This window comes from Bombus pyrosoma, linkage group LG7, assembly GCF_014825855.1.
Source record: "Bombus pyrosoma isolate SC7728 linkage group LG7, ASM1482585v1, whole genome shotgun sequence".
Lineage (NCBI taxonomy): Eukaryota > Metazoa > Arthropoda > Insecta > Hymenoptera > Apidae > Bombus > Bombus pyrosoma.
Window position 1 is genome coordinate 15580118 of NC_057776.1, and position 22659 is coordinate 15602776.

The 22659-nt window shown below is 36.6% G+C and overlaps 1 protein-coding gene across 1 annotated transcript in view; it reads right to left on the reverse strand.

Annotated features, from left to right (window-relative positions):
• LOC122569001 (UPF0489 protein C5orf22 homolog) overlaps positions 1 to 22659 on the reverse strand; it is a 466219-nt gene that overhangs the window by 138784 nt on the left and 304776 nt on the right. Inside the window, exon 4 of the mRNA XM_043729435.1 lies at positions 15931 to 16046. Coding sequence (XP_043585370.1) covers positions 15931 to 16046 — 116 coding nt within the window. The remainder of the gene's footprint in view (positions 1 to 15930; positions 16047 to 22659) is intronic.

Below are 22659 nucleotides of genomic sequence, written 5' to 3' on the forward strand. Positions count from 1 at the left end.
AGAGATCTTCGATCGATTCTTCAGAATCAGGAAACTTTATAATTTCCTACTTAAAGAGGTAGAAGTACATCTGCGATCTTTATGTTGAAATTACGAACGTCGGAATGTTAGTTGTCTAATTTGGAAGCAATCACGAGAGCTGTCTTACGAACGATTAAAGAAACGATAGCCGGTCATCGATAATATCTCGCGATCAGGACCACTTATAAAAATTGATTTATACAATACAGGCAATCCTCGAATAACATGGCTAAATTGCTTCTGTGCGATAACAAATTTTACAATGCTATAAAACTTGACTGTATTTAAATAATTTATATCTATTTCGATACATATAATTATTCATAAATAATTTATATTGCGATACATATAATTTATAATATAGTGTCTTTAAAAAATGCCTGATATTCTCAAGAATATTATCCTTTACTCTTGTGAAAAATCGAAGATTTATTGATATTGTCGACTTGAAGTATGGTTACAAAATATTAATATCGTCTTCCATTTAAGAGACACACGAGGAGATGCCATTCGCCTTCTAACGGTCGCCATAGAAAGATTTGTTGTACGCTAAAAGATTAGCTTCTTTGAACTATCTAATTTAAGAAATAAAATACAGTCGATATCTTCGTTGCTTCTTGGGGAAACATCTTGCAACATTATGTTTCAGCCGTCTTGTACTTTGACAACAAAGAAAATTTTATATACATAAAGTCTCACTTCTTCAGAGGCTTCAGTAATTAATCCAGCGGAGACTTAACGAAAGTTGAACAGGCCTTTGTTCTTATTGTAAATCATTATTAATCTGTATGCCACGTTTCTTTCAAATTTACCGTACAGAGGAAACGAAGACATCCAATAAAACTTTTTTCCACGGATATGTAGGTACTTTGGAAACATTATGAGTAGGTTCACTATAGAAATAAAGGTCCGTAGCAGACAAATTGAATGGCGCGCGAGCACGCAACGAATGGAGATGTTCGTATATGCACGTGGGCGTGTATAAACGTTCGGTCAGTGAAATCGACGACGTGCAAACCTAGAGAACACGATGTTTAGAAATACCACACGAACAAACAGACGACGTACAGCAAAACGAAGAGTCCGAGCTGTTATCGAGGAAATGGAATATCTCGTGTGTAATATATTCGAATCGAAAACGTTTCTGAAAAGGCAACCAGTCGCTTTTGAAATTTACCACAGCGGAGTTTGCGAACGTTTAGAATGTCGTTTCGTAATATTTACGTTGGCAACGTGTGTAGAAGTCGTGGGCAATCCCGAGGAGGAGCAACGCGTAATTTAAGCAGGAGAAACATTGTTCTAGCTAGATAGCTGGATAAAAAATTCTGCATATTTTATGCATTCAATGCACCGCCAACGCGAAACATATTTGTCGTGCTGGCGACAAGTGTTTTCTTTTGCCTTCTCTCGATTGCTATGTCGATAAATATTCCGTTATTTTTGCGTCATCTTCGACACGGTGTACAGACGTTGGTAGCAGTCTATGGATATGGTATGATGATCGAGCTAAGCGTGTTATCCTTTTGAATACATATGCAGGGTTGTTTCGTGCGAATTGACTATTTTAACGTTAGAAGTATCAGCGTCTTGTCTGATCTTCGTTATTTCTTCGAGGTAATCATCAGACAAAGTAGTTGGTTATAATTTTAAATACATAGAGATTTATATGTTTTTCCGAAGTCAAAATACTGTCAGTAATTGTATTTAGAGATGGAGGATAATATTTATCAGGTTGTCAAAAGATCAATCTAACTCAAATGGTATGAGGTAGTATTAAGTAGTTTCATTATTGAAGCTGGCATAAAAGTGTAATGTCAGAAAATAATTCTTTAGAATTTTATTAATTAATTTAACTAAAAAACGAGAAATAGAAAGAAATTCGGTAGACGAGATATCGACAATGTCAATATTTCTCGAAATTTTAGATAGAAGAAAAGTTAACGTATATATAAAGAATATATTTCATAGGATACTATTCCAAAATAATTTGAAATTAAAGTTACTCGCATACTAATGTGATACGACTTTCAGTCTGTGAATATTTTTCTACTGATACTTTTATACATTACGTTACAAACGGACATAGATTGTCTAGAGGAACTTAAACTAACGTGTGTGCAATATAATGCTTTATTCGATATAACACGAATATTATCACACGCGATTCAGATCACTTTTATTAAACGCCTCTTTCCTTCCGTGTTATTCCAAAGCATTCGTGCCATTTTATTTAAAAAATCACATTTTTACATCGACTAACTAAACTATCGCCATGCAATTTTCTTATATTTCCCTTATTAGAGAGCGTAATTTCTATCCAAACGCTTCTGATTATATCCAATTATTCTAATCTCCGTACAAAACTATTCACCTTAACGAGAGACTAAGAAGAGACTAAGAAGAGGCTAAGAAGAGACTAAGAAGAGACTAAGGAGAGACTAAGAAGAGACTAAGAAGACGAAAAGTCGGAATATTCTTGTCGATACCAATTAACCGAAACGTCCAATTTAGCGCAGATTCTATTCGAAGCGATTGGCGATACAAACGGGAGAAACGAAAAAACGTAGGGTTTGCTCGGCGTGTCGTAAAAGGATCGACAGATCCTAGAGCATACGCGAGGAAGATTACGCGCGGCGTTCTTCACGATGCCTGCAACCCCTTCTCATTAGAAACTCGTAAAACTCTCGAACGCGGTGTGGTCGTGGATACGAGCGAAAAGGATGAGAAGGGAGACAAGAAAGAAAGAGAGAGGCAGAGAGAGGCAGAGTATACTTGACGAGAGAGATACGAAACGTAGAGTGAAGAGGGAGACGAACGTGGAAACCAGTTTCTTGGGCGTTACTCGATCCAAGGAAGAACGATTTCTTTCCCACGTGGAAACGCCACGGATAAATATACCTGTGGCTCGAGCTCCTTTTATAGGTGTGCGCGATTAGTCACTGGGAATTCACGGGTGCACGTGTGCTTTCTTCTTCTATCGTGGCCTGTTCTGTTCGCCGCGAGTATTTTTAATTATTTCTTGATGGTCGCCGGACGTTGTTGCATTCGATATTAACAGCCCTGATAAATCACTGATGTTACCTTCTTTGGAATACGTTGATACGTTAATAGGAATTAAGAGAAGAACGATTTTTGTTTCCCGAGTTAACGAATAGAGAGAAAAGATGAAATTTGTAGGAGTTGAGCATGGAATTTTTGAGATATCGGAAGAAATTTCATTTGTGAACTAGATTTCTGAGAACGTTCAGGTGAGACAATTGTTCGTGATCTTATGCAATCATAATTGACAAGGTACGTTGCTGCATTAATGAGAAATTGATATTAGTTGAAAGTAATATTGTAAAAATATACTACGTCGTCTATAGCTTATTTATTTTCTTTAAAGTTAGTATGATTTTAAGAAGAAACACAGAGATTAGTTACTTGTAAAATTTTCTTAAATTATAGTAGCAAGCACGACGCCTTTTATTTCATAGAAGTAAAACATGCAGATTAATTTATTACTAAATATTTACGATATGGCGAAAAAGATTTGATTCATTAATTGATTTTAAAATTCGTCTAGATTTATCTTAGGTTCGTTCGTTTTACGTGTAAAGAAATCTGTGTCTCGAAACAGCCTTTATATCAATAAAGTATCGTTTATATTCTCGCTTGATCTTCCAAATTTTTACATAGAGAAAAGTGAGTTAATGTTACCGTCTGATTCTCGATATAAAAATTCACGATCATAGACGATCGGTTTAAAACATTAACATTCTCATAACATCTTCCCAGTTGTACTTGAATAAGCCAATTCGCTATAAGAATAGAATACTAATTTTTCCATTTTTTAAATACATATTTATACACCTGTCACGTCAGATAATTCGGAATTTACGAGAGTAATGTATCTTTAGAACGACAGCCACCATTAGCATCTCAACGAAATATTCAAGAATAATGAGCTTCAATCTACTATTTTTACGAGATTCGGATGTACCATATTATTTCATAGCTTATGCAAATGCAAGAAGAAATGACGGAATAATAGTCATCGTGATTGCCTTGATAAGATTCATAGCGTAGAGCTACCTTTCATTCTCGTGTGAAAATTCCACGATCAGATGCACCTGTGGTTCGCGACCCCTTCTTAATTGCATACGAATAGCCGGACTATTTACATTATTACTTAGGTTTCCCGTTTTACAAGCGTTCTTTGCGATAGATCACTCCGCATAACGTTCTACCCACTTTGAAACTGATACAACTTTCGATCATATTACGAAAAACGGTAAACGATAGATTCATATCTCTTTTCAATTAGAAAATTTCTCAGCTTCTTAAAAGATATTTAGATAAAATCTTGCTTTCGAGCTAAGTGAAACCGACTTGCATAAAATACAAGATTATTCTATCTTTTAGAAGTTTCTATCATTGGTATTACCAACTTATATTACTGCAGATATTATCAATTTACGATAAAGTTTATTTAAAGAGACGTAAATGTACACATGTTCATGGAAATAATCGAATTCGAACACATCTTTTTGTAGACACCTTTTGTGAACATATCGCTTCTGTTATATCTTGAAATTCCATTAATATCGTTATGAGATTCGGCGATCATTAAATTGGTAAAGTTTGAAATTAATTTGAAAACAAAAATCACACATATTTAAACAGTCGATTATCCATTGTATTAATAAAACTCAATATTCAGAGAGACCATCTTTGTATATGTCTAAGATGACTATTTATGTCGTACACTAATTTTTTATTATATGTGCATATGTTTGCAATAAATATCTTGTAATCTATATGTGCATTTTTCAGATTGGTTTTAAATTTGTCCAACATAATGATAACAGTTGCGCCTCATCTCGTGCCTCGTGTTAATGAAATATCATGTTTTATACAACACATACGATACGGATATAAAAGATTTCTATGGTGAGTGTTCAAATACTTTTGTGAGCCCATGTAGCTTCCTATTAAATAATCGGTATATCTCAAAATCATATTCTTCAGAAGAAATTTTAGTCTACTTTGAGCAAAAACTGTATAGAAGAAAAGCGGCAACACAATTTAAATATTTCCATCATATTGCAAGCTCTTCGATTAAATTTAACAATCTCAACGGAACCAATTTTCCGAGGACAAAAACAGTCTGCTCGCGCAAACACAAACCATTTAAAGAGTGAACATCGCAATTCCTCCATCAACCAAAATCTAATTCCAGCGCGAAATATCTACGTGGACGAGTTGCATGGAACTGCAATAAAACATGCATAGCGGACCGGTAAATGGGGTCATGTGCCTCGCGATATTCACAGTGGCTGGCCTCTGCGCGTTTCCGTCGGCCAATTCAACGTCCATTCTTCTTCGACGTTTCCGTCGTAACGCAAAAAAGCGATGTAACAATAAAAAAAAAAGAAAAAAGATGAAAAAAGAGTAACTTCTGCAGTGGGAGGAAGCGAAAGAAACAGAAGGCAAGAGGAGGAGACGTCAGGTTCGTTAACCCATCGCATACACGGGGCATCCTTGCAGAAATGCAATTCGCCAGCTGACGATGCGCTTAACTGCAACGAAATGATCGTGATGCAGGACGTACGAAGAAACACGAGAGAGAGAGAGAGAAAGAGAGAGAGAAGAGAACAGAGGCGAAAAAAACAGGAACGAGAGAAAAGGAAATAAATAGCGGTGAAAGACGGTCAGGATAGAAATAGATATAGATTCTATCGGTATAGAAGCTATATAGATATAGATATAGAGAATAGGATGAAGGAAAGGGAGGAGCATCGATGCATTCGATTTTTAATTTCTAATTATTGCGTAATTACCCTGCACTCAGACCCTTCGGTCGTATCGTGTGTGCAGACCTTATGTCTCGATAGAAGCCCTTAGTTATGGGTTGCGATAATTGCCAATTTCCATCGGGTATTCTTCTAGCTTCTATTAGCACTCGCGCGTGTGCTGTTCGCATCTAGTTCTCGTAACCTGTGCTCACAAAGCCGTGGATGCAGCGTCGAATTTTTATGGTTCTACCGGAAGGTTGTTTCAAAGTGGTTACCTGGGTCTAATCGATTACACGTGCTTTCATTTCGCTGCTACGAATGGAGGAATGTCAGTTTTATCGGCTCGAATGGGCATTCGCGTTGCTTGAAACAAATGTAGATGTAGCTTCATTCAGTCGTAGCGAGGCTGCGATCTTTTTCTGGCATTTTTGAATTATGTATAGAGAACACGGAGTGTTTCGATGTTATAATGTTTAATGTTAGACGATAAAACTTGATTGCCGGCTAGTAAAAATGTAAGGGGAAAAGAATTGTAAATTTATAGACGGAGGAAGGAAGAGAGATGAGCGTGGCGCCTTCAGAAATCACGTAGCCCCAAGAGTAATTAGAGATTCAGCACGGCGGCAATCGAATGATAAAATCTGCATATCTTAGTCACGACCGTAGATACACGTTTATCATAGACAACTTTTATTTGTGCGTCATTAAACTGGTAGCTCCTACTGTACGTAACTAATTGCGTATACCATATCCGAGAGACGAAATTAACCGCGGACGGTTAAAGACCGAATAATAAATCAAGTTGGCCAATTATTAAACCGAACATTTTCAGAGCGTGGAAAGTAAGCTTCAAGTATATTCCTGCGAGTTTAATTAAATAATTTATCATAGCCGCGCAACGCTATAGAAATTAAAAAGTCACGGGCTATAGAGAGCAAAAGTTACAATTTCTTATTTTTATTCTTGTATACTCTTCTGATGTGTTTAAACTACGTCGTGGAATACCAATTGTTTTTATCGAGTTCCACCATTAGCAATTTTCTTAGATTTTACTTTACGATGATTACAGTTTGGTTTGTGAAATTAATGCGTAAATATTATAAATTAGTATAGCAGAAATTATATAATAAATTCCGATCGTTTTTTAAGGCTTTAATCTCATATCACAAATCATTCTTTAAGAAAATATATCAAATTTCGAACCTTAATATTTCTATCGAGCACGATATTATATAAGAAATATTAAAAAATCTTTCATTTCATAAATTCCTGTTCTAATTTCTAATAACTTTTCAATTGTGTTATTACATCGAACATCGATACAATCATTGAATATTACAATGAACAATCCCTATACCAACACATAATCGTACGAAAGATCCTGATTTAAGATTTTATTAACATTAATACTTCAAAGGACAATACACTTCATCGCCATTCAATGAATCGAATGCTTCTTAATTTCTCATAAAAGAAAGGATTAGTTTTATTCTCATTAATATAACGAAGAAAATATTTAACAACGTTTGGTACAAAGTAATTTTCAGCATACTTTTATTTACATTACTTTATTGAAACGATTAGATACTTCCAAGATCATAGTGTCCGAAATGTATTAAAGCCTTAGTCTCTTATCTAGGAAGTTTGATTTAACTCTTCGTTAAATATTTTTGCGGATTGTACACTTACACTAAATATTTCATAGCTCCAACGTACATAAATATCATCAATCATGATAATCGAATCTCATAATACCGCTAATGAAACTTCAAAATATCCTATATAATACACCGCTGGCCATAAGTATTACTTATGACTTACTCGCTATATCCATTGGAGAACCGACACAAAATTTACTTTTTATTTAGTACTTGACGCTATAAGGCACACATAATGTAAATAAAATAGCTAGGAATTTATGTACATTTATAACAAGATATCTAGAAATTTATAGTAATAAGATACTTAGCTTTATAACAAGGTATCTAGGAAATAAAAGCGATAAAAAGTATTCAATTTGTATTAAATATCAGTAGGTGTTCTAATATGTACTTATAGCCAGCTGTGTAATATTCATAAAAGGTTTTTACACTACGTTCGAATATATTCGTGATCTACCTGAATTGCTATATACATATATCCCTACACCGTGCCACAACATCCTCAATAATTTCTTCCAACTATTAACCAACCTCCTCTCCATTTACCCCCACATCGAACCCAATTAAACCAAGCTGAACCTCGATGTGAGCGTCGCTTAATCCGAGACGGGCGCAAATCATCGGGATCGCAGTCGGTGCAGGCAATATCCACTTTGTAATCCGTGCACAGGCCGGCCGTACTGTGCACGGATGCACGAGGAATCGCAGGTAGATGCACACCGGCAGCCCGGATTCCTAGGTGTGCGCATCTCCACGGTGCGCTCATGCTGCACATGCAACACGAGACTATCTGATTCCACGGCGGAAGTCCTGTTCTTGCTCAATAACCTAGGCGATCCGCGGAGAATAATAATTGTTCCAGAGGGGTCCTGGTCTCTCTATCTCTCTTTCTCTATCTCTATCTCTATCTATCTAGCTATTTATCTTTCTCTCTGTGTGTAGAAATACAGCAGGTGGAAAATGCTGGTCGCGGCAACTCGTCTCTGGATTTGTGGCCATGGTCGTCGTCGCTCTTGTTGTTTGCCGGATACAAAATGAAATTCCTTGATATTTGCGCGCGATGGGGTTGCTGGCGATTTACCCGGGGAAAATTCAAATCGGTTTTGTTACGATGAACGCGGAATACGTGAAACGAATCCGACGATCCTTATCACGGACGCGGGAATTATCATAATTGTAATTGACGTCGAGCCGGTGAACGGCATTCGATTCTTTGTAGTTTAATCAGAGACTGAGGGGAACCATGCCAGGTCTTTTAATAATTTTGCTTTATTGACCAGAAACGGAGGAGGTTTAATGAATTGCTTGAAATGCTCGTGTACAGTGATATACAGCAGTGCATTCCCCTAATGTAAAATAAACTACATCGTATTTTAATTTCATTAAAATCCTTGTCACCGATCGTCGAAACTGATAAACTTAATATGAAACGATCTAGTAATTAATATACAAGATAAGATACATAGGCTGCAGACGAAGAAGTTGTTGATCAATTTTATGTTACAAAGTTGTCTGTAAATTTTGCAGATAAACCTGTGCATTTTTATCTTCTCGAAAATTTTCAAGATATGACTGGTAATACTAATTCTAACGTTATAAATAGTAAAATATTACATGCTTTGGTAACTGTACCTTTGGCTTTGCCTATTTATCAGGTATTTTTAAGAGATTTACACCCTTGGGCAGATAATCTTCGCTTCCGATTATATCATATTAAAATTCACCTGTTTAATGGGAATGTGACATTAATATCAGAAACTCAACAAAGATCAACTTGTCATGTCTTCCTTCTGTAATCTTCGTATGCAAAGGATCTTATAATCCATTACAAGATCTGTAATTAAGGTTCCAAAAAAGAGTCAAAGACCATTCGGTTTTATCTTCGATAGCAGTTTTTTTTCGTGAAACTTGAACTGAAAGTATAATCTCATGTTCGATGTAATGATTCTCGTGATTCATTTAATCGAAAAAATGACAGATACTCATAGCGCCTTCGGACGGCTCATAATTTTTGTAAACCGATTCGTAACAGCTCCAGATGGATGGCCGATAATCGAAATGGGATAATAAATATCTTTCAAATTAGCCGATCGGTCGCAGGTGTATTACAGGTGCAATACCTGTCGCCAGGAATGACCGTGCATATGGGGCAGGTGATCTTCTCGAAGAAAAGTTCCCTCAGTGATCTAGAATCGATCTTGATGAGTTCTTCACGGGCTAATGCATCGATAACGAGCACCGACGCCTTAAATTTCGTTGTAGTCGTCGTTTCGACTTCGATTATCCAATCGTCATCTCCCTCTTCCTCTTTAACACCCTTTGAATCCGTAAGGATCCTCGCGATTAGCTACGCACGAGTTGTCATATTTTACTAAAATACTATGTTACGTGGTTCCAAAACAATCTAGATAAAAATATAGGGGAGGATTGACTCTTTTTGGTAATTGGAATTTCAAATTCAAAACTTCTGTTATGTGCGTGATGGGTCACCTGCTGTTGTGAAACGCGATTGTTATAATTGTCTAGGTTGTGTTAGCGGACTGTGTTCTGTATCCTTAACTTGAAGAATATAAAAGAGAGATAGGATAAGTAATATCTCTTATTTTTGGTAGGAAAGCAATTTTTAAATTCAATATGTAGTTGTCAATATGTAGCCAAAATTTTCTTTTTATTTGTTTTTGAAGGGGAAAAGGTGTTGCTCCACCCTCTTTGTAATTTTAGAAATATCACTTGGCATAGTATTAAAATATTGAAGCCAGTTGCAACTTTGCTTTTTGCAACACTTCATCAACTTGAAAGCTATTTTTAAGAGGTTCGCTTATACATATGTACATGTATGTGGATCTAATGGGTTGCTTTCATTTCTTCTTTCTAGAAAGAATTTCTATAAAATACTTCCACTTCTAGTTATATTATTAGAAACATATATATTACTAGCAGTCTGCGTATCTTCATACATTCACGAGAAAATTAAAAATGCAAAATTGCACATAATACACGGAATAAATCATCCTGTACACGTAAACCATTCAAAATATAGTATTCGTTACAATCTTCAGTGAGTGAAACAAATCTCTGCATAGATTCTATTGCTTTAACTATGTTCACAAAAACGTGAATCGCCATAAACACATCCACACTAAAATACTCTACACTTTTCGATGACTCTTATTCTCGATTCTTCGGGTTTCAACCGCGTTATCGGTACGTTGCACTTTGTGAAGTGAAGTGGAATTCACAAAACGTCGAAACAAAGAGTCAGGAATATGTCATCTAATCATCGTGAAAGTATAAAATCTAAAATTCTTCCAATTCATAACGATCTTTTCTCCAAACACCCTTCCTAGTTTCACACACGACTTTCACTCTCGTTTTAAAGTTCCACCGTTGAATACTCGAAATTCTGCAACTTTCTCCAGCGCGCATTTAAAACCTGTCTCTAATCGCAACAAGGTAGAGATTTCGAGAAAAAGTTCGTAATGGAAGACGGAAGTGAAACGGGACGAAACAGAGGCGGCGACGGACGGCGCTAATTATCGATCATTATGCGCGCTGTGGGCGGGTAATTGGGATTTATGTTCTCCACGATAATCCACGAGTAATATGGAAGAGAGGGTGAAGGAGTAAAGGCGAACGAGGGCGGCGAAAGTCCGACTTAATGTACCATAGGTTTCGTTTAATTGTTATTTACGTGAAACGATCACGCTATTCTCGGGATCGAAAGGTGGCAGGAGTGCAGAACAAGTGGAACAGATAGAGATAGGCAGGTAGGCACATTGTTGAGAGAAAAAGAGAAAGAGAGAGAAAGGGAAACTGGCTGATTTACTGAACTAATTCGCGACAATTATCAGGTGGAAGAAATAGTAGCCCGAATCACGCGGATCTGTAAATCTTTCGAATGCCTCTCGCGACTCGTGTAATTCGATTGTGTGTGCACGCACACAAAGAAGATTTCGTTGATATCGCAGAAAATAACGAACGAGGATTTTTATTTTTTATGACAGGATTACTTACGAGAAGAAATTATTTTGATGCGTGTGGTAGATAGTGAGTTGGATATTTCTACATTTACTTTAGCCTTTTAACTATTTCCGCGTTTCTTAGGTCTTGCGCGCGGCAATGGTTGCAATTTATTATAATAAGAGGAGAGGATGTAGTTGTTGTGTTGTTAGTGCGAGGCAAGATGATAAATGGAGAAATGGAAAGACGTGATTTTGACGATTTTTTAGGTTATGAATGTGTTTAGCGATATTTAAAGATTGTTACGTGAGCGTGGAAGATCACGTACAGAAGAATATAAATGGAAAGAGACTCTTACTGCAATGTAAGCACAATGCAATATGTCAGCAGGAGATCTTTAAATAATTTTTCATTAGAAACTTACGTACAAGTCAGGGTACTGTCGAATACATAATGAATTATTCAATATTTCTAATATTCTCGGGATGCACTTTGATAAAAAAAAAAGGTACATTTTAAGGATTGATTTCAAATTGATATTTAAGAATACATATATGTAGATTTGTTACAAAGATTTATCAAGTCTAGTGTGAAGTTCTTCTTCCTAATATATTTACAATACAAATTATCAATTTACATTATCAACGCAAGATTTAGAATCTATACAGACCATAAGAAATAAGCTATAGAAAATCCTGCAAGAATATCAATTTATCATATATGTATTGTCGATTAATAATGCCGATAATGTCGATAGACGTCGAACAGCATTAAGTTTCAATATTTTTCTGATATCAAAGTTAATACATAATGTTTCCAAAATAAATTAAAATTAAAGGAGGGGTCACAGTCATCGATTCCGACGAAATTTTTTCTGTCGAATCTAGAGCAAAAAATAAGCCATATTCTCTTCTTTAAAAACCATTTACCTTTAAAAACCTCTTAGCATAAAGAATTTTTAGACGTGTTTGGTAACAATTTTCAATGTGTAAAACACATCGTGGAAAACAAACCTAACTTTTGCATAATTATCTTTATTACTTCTTAAATTATTACATGTTTGTAGAAATGGAAAGACAGCCACCTCATTATCAGTATTCTGAGGAAAATTCAAGGGTACAGCACACGAGTTGCCCCACCATATCAGAAAGTATTTTATAGCAATCCTCTCGTCTCATCAAATTACAAAACAGCAAATAGATAAAAGAACGAACGTCTGATACAATGATTTTGCATCGTTCATACGGAGCGTCTGTACCTTACGCTTTTTTCCGGTTGCCGCGTCGCCGTCAGACGAAATGCCGGAAGTTTCGATACCGGCTATTCGCCGGTGTAAAAGCCACGACAACACCGAGCAATCCACCGGGCAATAAAATCGGCGACAAGCAGTGAATTCGTGACACGACGACCATAAAGGGATTTATGCGCACGTTCGAAAAGTACGGGCGACGAGGTCGTCGACTACACGGCCACGACCACGGACAAGAAGAAGATACGATAGCAAACGATAATGATAGCTAGTCCCCTGTTACTCTTGCCCTCGAGTTTCATCATAGAATCTTGCAAAAGTCTCTACAAGCATAAATTTTGTCATAAATAAGCATTGCACTTTGTGAATGTGTCCCGTTTATAACCTGGAAAAATCCTCAAAATCACGTCTTTTCGTTTCTCCACTCGTTACGCAAGTAGATACAGACGATAATTACGAACCTGATAATGGTTGAGCCAACTAAGCCAACCGATCACGATATTTGCGATGTGGAAGGAATATTAAACGTTTCTCGAGAATATTTATGAATTGAAATTATCTCGACTAGAAGTTGCTTGTTCCGTTTAAACGATTAACAGGAGTACAAGTCGAGTGTGGCTACATGGCGAAATACGGTATGACGTTTTATGGCTTCTAGGAGCCTGACTGAGGAATATTGTTCCCGGGAAGTGGGCCTGGATGTGGTTCGTGGTTGGGAGAATGTAGAGAGAGTTGGAGATTTTTGTGTCAGAGTGTGGAAGGAATTATGATGCAGGTTATGACGAAGTTGGTGTGCCTTTGGTATATTTCGATGTTTCGAGTATCGAACGATCGATGGAAAATGTAGTTATGCGCGAATGAATTTTTATCGTTCAAAGAATGAAAGGAATTTTTAGTTGATCTTTTGGGGACATCGATAAGCTCAAATTCTTACGAGATACTTTATTTAAGGCCTAAAAGGCGTAAAACCAAACATATTTCTCTCTTTCTTTGCCATCAGTATCAAAATTCTAAGAAACTTTTAACAAAGATTATATAGAAGAAAAAATCAATTCCAATTCTTCTTTATACGCAACAATAATAATAACAACGATCTTTATAATCTAAATCGAACATAAATCAAGAATTTACAAACTTACAGACTAACAATAAATACAGACTAATGACACTTTGGCAATTCACTTAGTATCGTTATTACATTTGTAATGTGAAACAATCGATTATCAAATGTTTTCAAATGTTTCAAAGAAATTCGAATATTTAAAATAAAAAGATTCGATCAAATTCAACTGCAAATCTAACCAGCCCCTATATTCTCCATATTGGAGACACGAGCAACAGTAATAGAGGAAACAAACGCGAGAAGAACACTGACATATCGCGTGTTATCGAGAGACAGAGGAACGGCATCCTTTCGAAAATGAAAGAATCCCGATGGCTTTTTTCCTGCTTTTGTTCCGCGCATCGATTCCGTCCAGCATTCGTATCCCGACAACTATTTTACAAACCACCATTGAAACAGTGCTGTGTGGATCTACGCTCTCTGTGTGGCTGTGTACGTGTTTAAGATCCGGTATCGAGAGGGATGACGAGAGAGCGAAGAGAGAAAGGAAAAGGGACTGATGCAGTGCGCTGGAAGGATCAGAAAGCCAAAGATCCCGAAGACAGGCACAAAGGGCAGACACGGCAAAGAAATTGCATCGCACGCTAAATCTCGGACGTCAATGCAACCGCCTAATCAATCTTCAATCGACACGATTGATTCTCTCCCCTTTCAACCGGCGACTACTTGATCTCGACGCCTCTCTTCGTCGACGACCTCTACCATCTCGACGTCCCCCGGAAGCTGCACCTCTCTGCTCTTAATGCACGCTCGTGTAATGCTCGTCGATAATGACAGGAAGGAGCGTGAGTGGCAAAAAATATGCAGATAAAGTCTTTACAGTGAAGACTTGTTTGATAGATTTTTATAAACTTTTAAATTCTTAATAGAATTCTGGTTTGACATGCGGATAAATATAGAGCATTTCACAGAACTGGTTTAGTGATATCTTTAGGAATGGTTACGCGTACAAAAGAATCTTATGGAACAATATATGGATAAAGAGTACTTTTAGATGTGAAGATGTGTCCGATGAATTTTGTTTGGCTTTCAAATGATGGATATAATTTTAGTTTGACATACAGACAAATATAAAGTATTTCGCAGTACTTGTCTAGCGATAGTTAAATTTAAAATTGTTATACGTATAAAAGAATATTGTAAGGCGATATCAAATATTTTTTAGAGGAATAACGCAGTGGAAGTGTTACTCTAAACCTTCTGACGAATTTGGTTTAGATTTTTATCACAACTTTGCAACAACTGCTTTCTTATACGAGTATTATAATGTGTAGTATAAATCAAATTTATTAACGATAAGATAAGGACTCGATTTGCATTTTCAATGGGCAATAAATATTAAATAAATCTTTCACGTATCACCGTGATGAATAGAATTTATAGAATTTATAGAATTTATAGAATTAGGATTAGATACAAGGAAAGAAATATAATGAAAAATTATACTCCTCGAACATTACAACGCGAGAAAAGAATTTTAATAATAATTCTTTAAGAAGCCTTATGCAGCTTTTTTTGTTACGAATTGAATTATGTTTTTAAAATTGTTTCATACCTATACGTATATTTTATATCCTTAGTTCTTCTCGTTTAAAATCCATCTTACGCTTAATATAACAATGTGTAACTATATTCAAAATAGCCATATCTCTCTTTCATTAATCCTTGAAAGCGTTTTTTCGATCCACCAGTAAAGTACAAAATCTTTAACGTTTAATTCTGCGTTGTCCAATAAAGTCGTTCGTGGTAGCAGATTGAAATTTCACGCGATTCAGTCTCTCGAGCCTATCGATATATTCTACACATGCTCAAATGCAAAACAAAAAAAAAAATCGAAGAAATTCTTTTCTCTTTTCAATAAGTCACAGGGCACGGTAGCAATTCCTGGGCGATTTGACGTGAAATGGTTCGCGCCTGTTCGTCGTCGATCAGCAATTGAGCAAACAGCGAGTGTTAATAAAACGCGTCGAACGCAGCCAATCCGATTACGGGCTTGAAATGTTCACGTATCGAGGCATTCGTCGCCCGGCTCGAAACTCATTTTAATCCCGTTACCGGCCGCGTGATTTACGAGCTCTCCATGTAAATTGCCTCATTCTCGAATGTCTAATAAAACGTAGAAAAATCGTGCAAACTCACCGCGCCGATTTCTCGCCATCGTAACCCTGCAGGCTCCCGTATTCATCCAAATAGTCGAAGAGGTTTTCCAACTCGGCGAGCTGTTCGTTCCTCGCAGCGGTCGTCTCCTTCAGGATCTGCAAGAGAAAGGGGGAACCGGTCGTCAGGACACGTGGTTACGATTCATGGTTAACCGGTTAATTCGATGTAAAAAGGATTGATAGGCGCCACGAGTTATTGTCTCGAACGGTGACTGGCTGAGTGTCTATTCGTGAAAATTTTTAAGAAATTGAATATCTTGTTCCGAATAGAGAGGCAAGAAGGCGTGGAAGCGAAAGGAATCGTTAAAAGAAAATATAAATATAGTATGGAATTGTACTGTTGGGATGTTTATTTTGACCTTTTACTATAACCTATTACCTTTGTTTTCTTCGCGAATATCGTTATTTTGTAATAATTTCTTATAGTTTCGAGCTTTGGATATTGATATCAATTAATATTTTTCTACTGAAAGTATCAAGCAAATTATTTAAATTCTTCTTGACTTTCAAAATTAAAGCTATAGGATAAATATGTTTTAGTATCTCTTTCACGTGTCATAATAAAGGAACATATCTCGATGAACTTTTACCGATTAATTTAATTGCTTAACAGATACAATACTTTCTTACTAGATACAATAATTTCTTTACTTATGGCTCTCCCAATTTTCAACCTACTCGTTCCATTTCTGTTACAATTAAACTATATAACGCATGAATTTGGAAGAACCAACACTGATTTGATTTTATTAATATCTAATTTCATGGTCGCCGGCATTTTTAGTTAAAAGATGATCCAGTTAACGGGCTGAAAACTTCTTGATGAAAATCAATCTCAGACAGCCAAGCTAGTTATTAGGATTATCATCCTTGTTTAAACATACGGATATTCAAATTGCAGATTCATCTACATCTCGTTCTACCATTTCAAGTATCTTCACGTTTCATTTCCATCACTGTCTCCTCTCTTGCGATTTCTGCACAAATTGTACGTAAAACGCAGAAAGTAACGGATAGCTTCCTATAAGAGTTCGCGTAAAGACAGCATAAATTTGCAGCGCGTCGCGACGATGGCATACGTTATACACATATGCCATGCATAAAAATGGTATCCATGATACGCCGACGTGATTTACATAAATATAGTACTCCTGCCTTCCATTACGTCACTACGACGACATAAGGAATCTCTCTTTTCCGACGAGTTCTCCGGAAGCCACAAGTGCGTGGAACGGAAAAAAATCGACGTCAGAACTGTATCGTCAACGATAGGAATAAATTCAAGGATTCACGCGTAACGCATCGATGAAGCGCGTCCTTCGATCTCCATATTTTTCTACATTTTTTCCATCGATCAATGTGATCGATTCTTTTTTTTTTTGTCATCTCCAGTTCGATTTACCTCGCCGAGTAATTATACAATATATCGACGTTATTACGCGTCTGATAAGTTACGTGATATTTAATACTTGACTTTGACGAATTAGCGAATTTTATCTCCCTTTGATCGCGATGAATTATTAATTTTGTTTTTCATTCTTATCTTTTCATAAAACGGTGTGTATGTGTAATAGGTATCGTTCTGGAAAATCACAGGGGAAATGACGAGGAGAATAAGAAATAAACGTCTTCTGCATTGGGGAGATCTTTTTAAATAGAACCTGTATTGTTGACGTCATCTTTTAAAATCGATGGATGAAAAGTTGTCTCAGATGACAATATGTAATGAATTAGCCTGCGTGTTCTCTATCTTCCTTTCTATCTAATCTACATAAAATAGACGTTACAATCCGACATGTGCTAATGCACACTTCGTCGATCGTGTGAAAGAGACCAATGCTATTTCCTTGACCCTTACATTCTAGGACATGAATTTCTTCTCTCTAATGGAAGGTGTATTATAATATACTAAATCTGGCCTTAAATTCCAAACGAAATGAACTTTGGAAGAACATCTTATTGAGAGCGATCATAATCAAACATTGCAAACATTTTCCATCGTAAAGGATTCAACGAGCTATAACAAAATTTTCATAGTAAGCCCATCTCAAATAGTTAATCATAGTTAATGGTACCGACGTTTGTACAGTTGATACTAACGAGTTTAAAATTCGTTGAAAAAAAGAAAATATCTTATTACCTATTTTTGGCGGAAAGAAATATACAACATTGCTAATTGAGTTTAATGATACAACACGGTAAATTAAGGACAGTTTTTCTGCTTTCTCAAATATTATCCAAACTTCAGAGAAATATTTCATTTGCACGAATCTGATACGTGTTTATTTATTTCTTCCTCAATTAAAATTACCCGGCGCCGCATTAACTGAAACATCATACGAGACTCTCGCAAACCAAACTGACTAACTTTTTATTAATTTCTTAATTTCGTTACATACGTACACGATTAACATTCGATTCTCAAGAAACAAACGATATACTTCCGTAAGATGGCATAAATGATGGTGAATTCCGAGGTGAATTTTAACTAACGATCATCTTTTTCATACTTTTCAATTCGACAATTTATCCATTGAGAACGTGGCCTGCGAACGTGCGAGCGCTACCTATGAACAGCCTGACAACGTGCGAACGTTGTCTGCGAACGTGGCCAACGAATTTTGATTTTTGTCCCAAATCCTCAATGAAATGCCGCACTGTGGAACGCTTGGCAAAACGAAAGAAGCAGAGCAAAGAGAGATAGAAACGGTAGCGATGGTACGGGGTTCGCGACAAAGCGGGGCATGGAGTAGGAAAAAAATATCGAAGGTAGCGTCCCTCGAAAATAAAATCGGTTTTCCGATAACTGGTTATTTGCTCGCACAAGTGGCTCGCTGACTGGGCGAGCACATCGGAAGCGGTTTTCGCGTGTAATATTATCGAGTTATCGGCGGCAGAGGGGGGCATTGATCGGCTGCCGGAGGGACAGGGAGGAGAGGAAAGAGACGGGTGGAGGAGACAGCCAGAGAGGGTGGAGGAGGTGGAGTAGGTGGATGCGGAGGAATAGGGTGGGTGGAGAGGGCTAGGCGAGCGTGCACTGCACGAGCACAATATATCCGCGTGATTACAATATGTCGGGGCTCGAGAGACCAATATCAACCTGAAGTCGGCTCAGCCAATGCTAATAATCCCTATTGTTGGTGCCTCCACTCGACTGCCTCTCGCGATCGGATACATCTTGTTTCGAAATTTCGAATTGCCTCGTCGTTGCGTCCACCTACCGATCTTCTCTATCTTCCCGCGAGCGTCCTCCACTCTGTATCGTGGAATTTTTTTTCCACGCAACGTTTCGCATCGAGGATCGCTGCTGAAATTGTTTGACGTGGGCTTGAGATAGTTGTTTTGTGCAGTATTAAATAGTTTCCTTTTGAAAAGTGGGTGTCGTTGGAGGGAAGTTTGAAGGTTTGAATTTTTTCAGGCTGGATTTTGTCAAGTCGATAGTTATATCGTGGATCTTTTAAAATATTAAAAATGGCATTCCCATTCGAAAGAGTTTAATAATTAAATACATGTCAAGTATACCAGTCGAGTGTATATTAAGTATACCAACTTTAATTTTAAACAAATGACGAAGGATAAAACATTTATGTATTTACGTATTAACGTACATCAATCTTTCTCAACTACTTTAAAATGAAACAATAGAACAAGCTTACTACAGAACGATTTTATCAGAAAATTATGACAAAGTATTTCATAAGAAAGATGAAAATTAATTCCTCCCATAAATACGTTGCACATTTGATCCCAGGTGTCAAGTAACCACTTGAACTTTGATAAAATGTGTAATAATGTAACGGTTGGAATTAATATCAATAGTTAGTGTAACAATCGAGCAGCAAATTGCAACAATTTTCTTATAATCTGACCAGCGATCGTTGGGCAGAGATTGCATTAATTGAGCAATCCGTTTGTTACATTGCTATGCGTGCCGTTAAAAGACGGGCCATAATGGTGGTCAGGTATAAACGACGAAAGAAACGAGACTTGTCCTCGACGTTTATCCCTGGCGTCGGCAAGCCAGGCCTCCTTTCACACGTCCCACACGAAAGACGACGAAGCTCGATCTCTTTCAAAACAATTACGCATTCTTCAACGCCAGTTCTCCCACGTCGACATTATCGTCTTGCTGCAATGTTCTCTCCGGGCTTGCCTACACTATTTTCAGAAAAGACCACGGAAGGCTCGACGTTTACTGCTCATCATTCTTACCGAATTATTTGTCAAGAAACAGATCCCTTTGTTGTTAAATTACTTTAATTCGTTGACCTTTTAGAACCTCTATTCGGAGTAATTTTATTGTTATGGGGTCTCCATAAATACACTTTCAGTACTTTTGTAGTAGTAGTAATTTCTATTAATAACGACCCTTTTGTCTATTTCAGATTTTGAAAGGAAAATGTAGAACTCCTTGTGCAGATGTTACAGCAATGTAAGTATAAACAATGTGTAACAATATTATAAAATTTTAATGAAAATATTATTAAAACAAGTACTAAATATTAAAATATTGTTCTTATCAACATAATTAAATACTATTATACAATGTACAACAATAGCTGCATGAAAGGTATGAACACGAAGTTTTATGTTTAGATCACAAATTCTCATTTTTTAATAAACAGAAAGACGTATATTGTTTTAACAAAATTTCTAGCAGAACATCCTCAATGTCCTCAAACTTAAGAAATTTATTAACGAAAGAAGAATACGATTGAGTCGAAAATAGTCGGAGTTTTAATTATTAATTGCATCATAAAAAGAATATAAAGAGAATTCAATTTTATACGAAAATTAATAATACTCTTTTCCACATAGTCTGTATCTTATCAAAAAGTGATAATCACAATACAATCAATTTCACCGACGCACTGGCATAAAACGCAAATATAATTCATACAAAATTCCACCCAAGTAGTCATCTACCGTCATATTTCACGTGATTTAATTACAATTTTAAGAACCGAACATTAATCTCCATAACAACTAGACAGAAATTTCGAAGATACCAACCTTCACCGGTCGAAATGATCGCAATCGAATATCTCTCGTTTAACTCGCCCAGCTAACCATACCAAAGACGATACCTAACGCGTTCATCCACCGTATGCATATATGTAACTACATGGTCCCATTTTCAGTCTACAAATTGAGCTCGTTAATCTCTTTCGAGAGTCGCGATGTGATTTTTTATGGATGTTCTCCGGTTGTAATCGCGGGTTCATATTTAATTCCAGCTGCGTGAAGGCCAGTGTTTCGCGATACAAAGACCTACTATCGAGTAACGTTCGGTGATCAAATAAAAGGGGTGGCAATTTCCGGCGCGCGTAACGAGCAATTGAAAAGCTGCAGTACGAGGGTTTAATTAATAACGATTAATTCGACCGATCGGGTTTCTCGAACGACTTTTAAAGGTACATAAGGATTTAATTGGACGTTTGTATCGTACTTTACAAAGACGCGCGTTCGATCAGGGACCAGTAATTTAAATTCAATCTATTCCGGATCGAGTGTCTTGGTCACGCTATATCCTCGATTACGAAAAGGCGACTTCGATGCTTATCGCGGTGAAACGTACAGTCTGATAAGAGCTGGTCATTGGCTCGTTAATCAGCACGCAAGCTGATAGTTGCGAGAGGCGTGTTCAATTAGCTCCGACTATAATATTAATGAATATTAGCGACGGTGTACAAGGAGAGTCGGTCGTGCGTTTCGCTGTCAGAATTTTGCCCAAGGGCTGGAAGCTTCGCTGCTCGAGCTCGGTTCCGTGGTTGGTAGCACTAGCCAGCCATTAAACGTACGAGCATGCGAGCTCTGGTGCATGCGATACTTCGTTTCTAATCGTGGCTTTATTCTGAATTATACACGGGTAATTATTGACTGTGCTCGCCTTAGACTTTTACAAGGTAACGAGGAAGTGAGTCGGGTAAATTAATTCGATGTTTCAGAATCAGCTTCTTTAGCTTGGTTTCTTTCATTTTAGGTTTCACGTAATTATTAAGAGATGTATTGAAATTATTCGAAGGTTAATGAACGCTTAAGAGGGAGAAGTTTCGTAAATGAATGTGTCTTTTTATATATGCAGACCACGAGGAAATGATATGGTTTAGCAGTTTATGTAATTACGAATTTATATAATTTTATAACTTATATAGTTCTTATAAATGGATAATTTATATTGTAAGGGATTCATATAATAGAAGTGTCCACTGATACTCCCTAGCACCTACTTATAATTGTTCGTTACTATACCAAAGGATACGTAGGTCTGAATACGTAGGAGTTTATATTCTGATAAATAGATTCAACTGGTGGGTGTTCATTTAGTCAGACAGTAACTTAGATTTCGTTCAGATATAGATAAAGTTTATATAAATAAAATTCCACTGTATTAGTATAAATATTATAGATAATATCGTAAGTTCGTTATAAATTCATATTACTGAAATGGAATTTTTAATTAATAGGCAACAAATAAAATATTACGGAGGATTAATGTAGATGTTTATCGTTCAATAATTAATACGGAAAGCAATGAAAAATAGTTTAGATTAGTATTAATGTTATACTTCCTAGATATAAAGTGATAACGTAAATAGAGTAACGCATGATTATGGAGCTACTTATAAGCTGGTGAATTTATAAGAATTAAATTACGAGCTTTTGAATTACATTTGAAAATCTTGAAAAACTTACACGGTATTCTCTA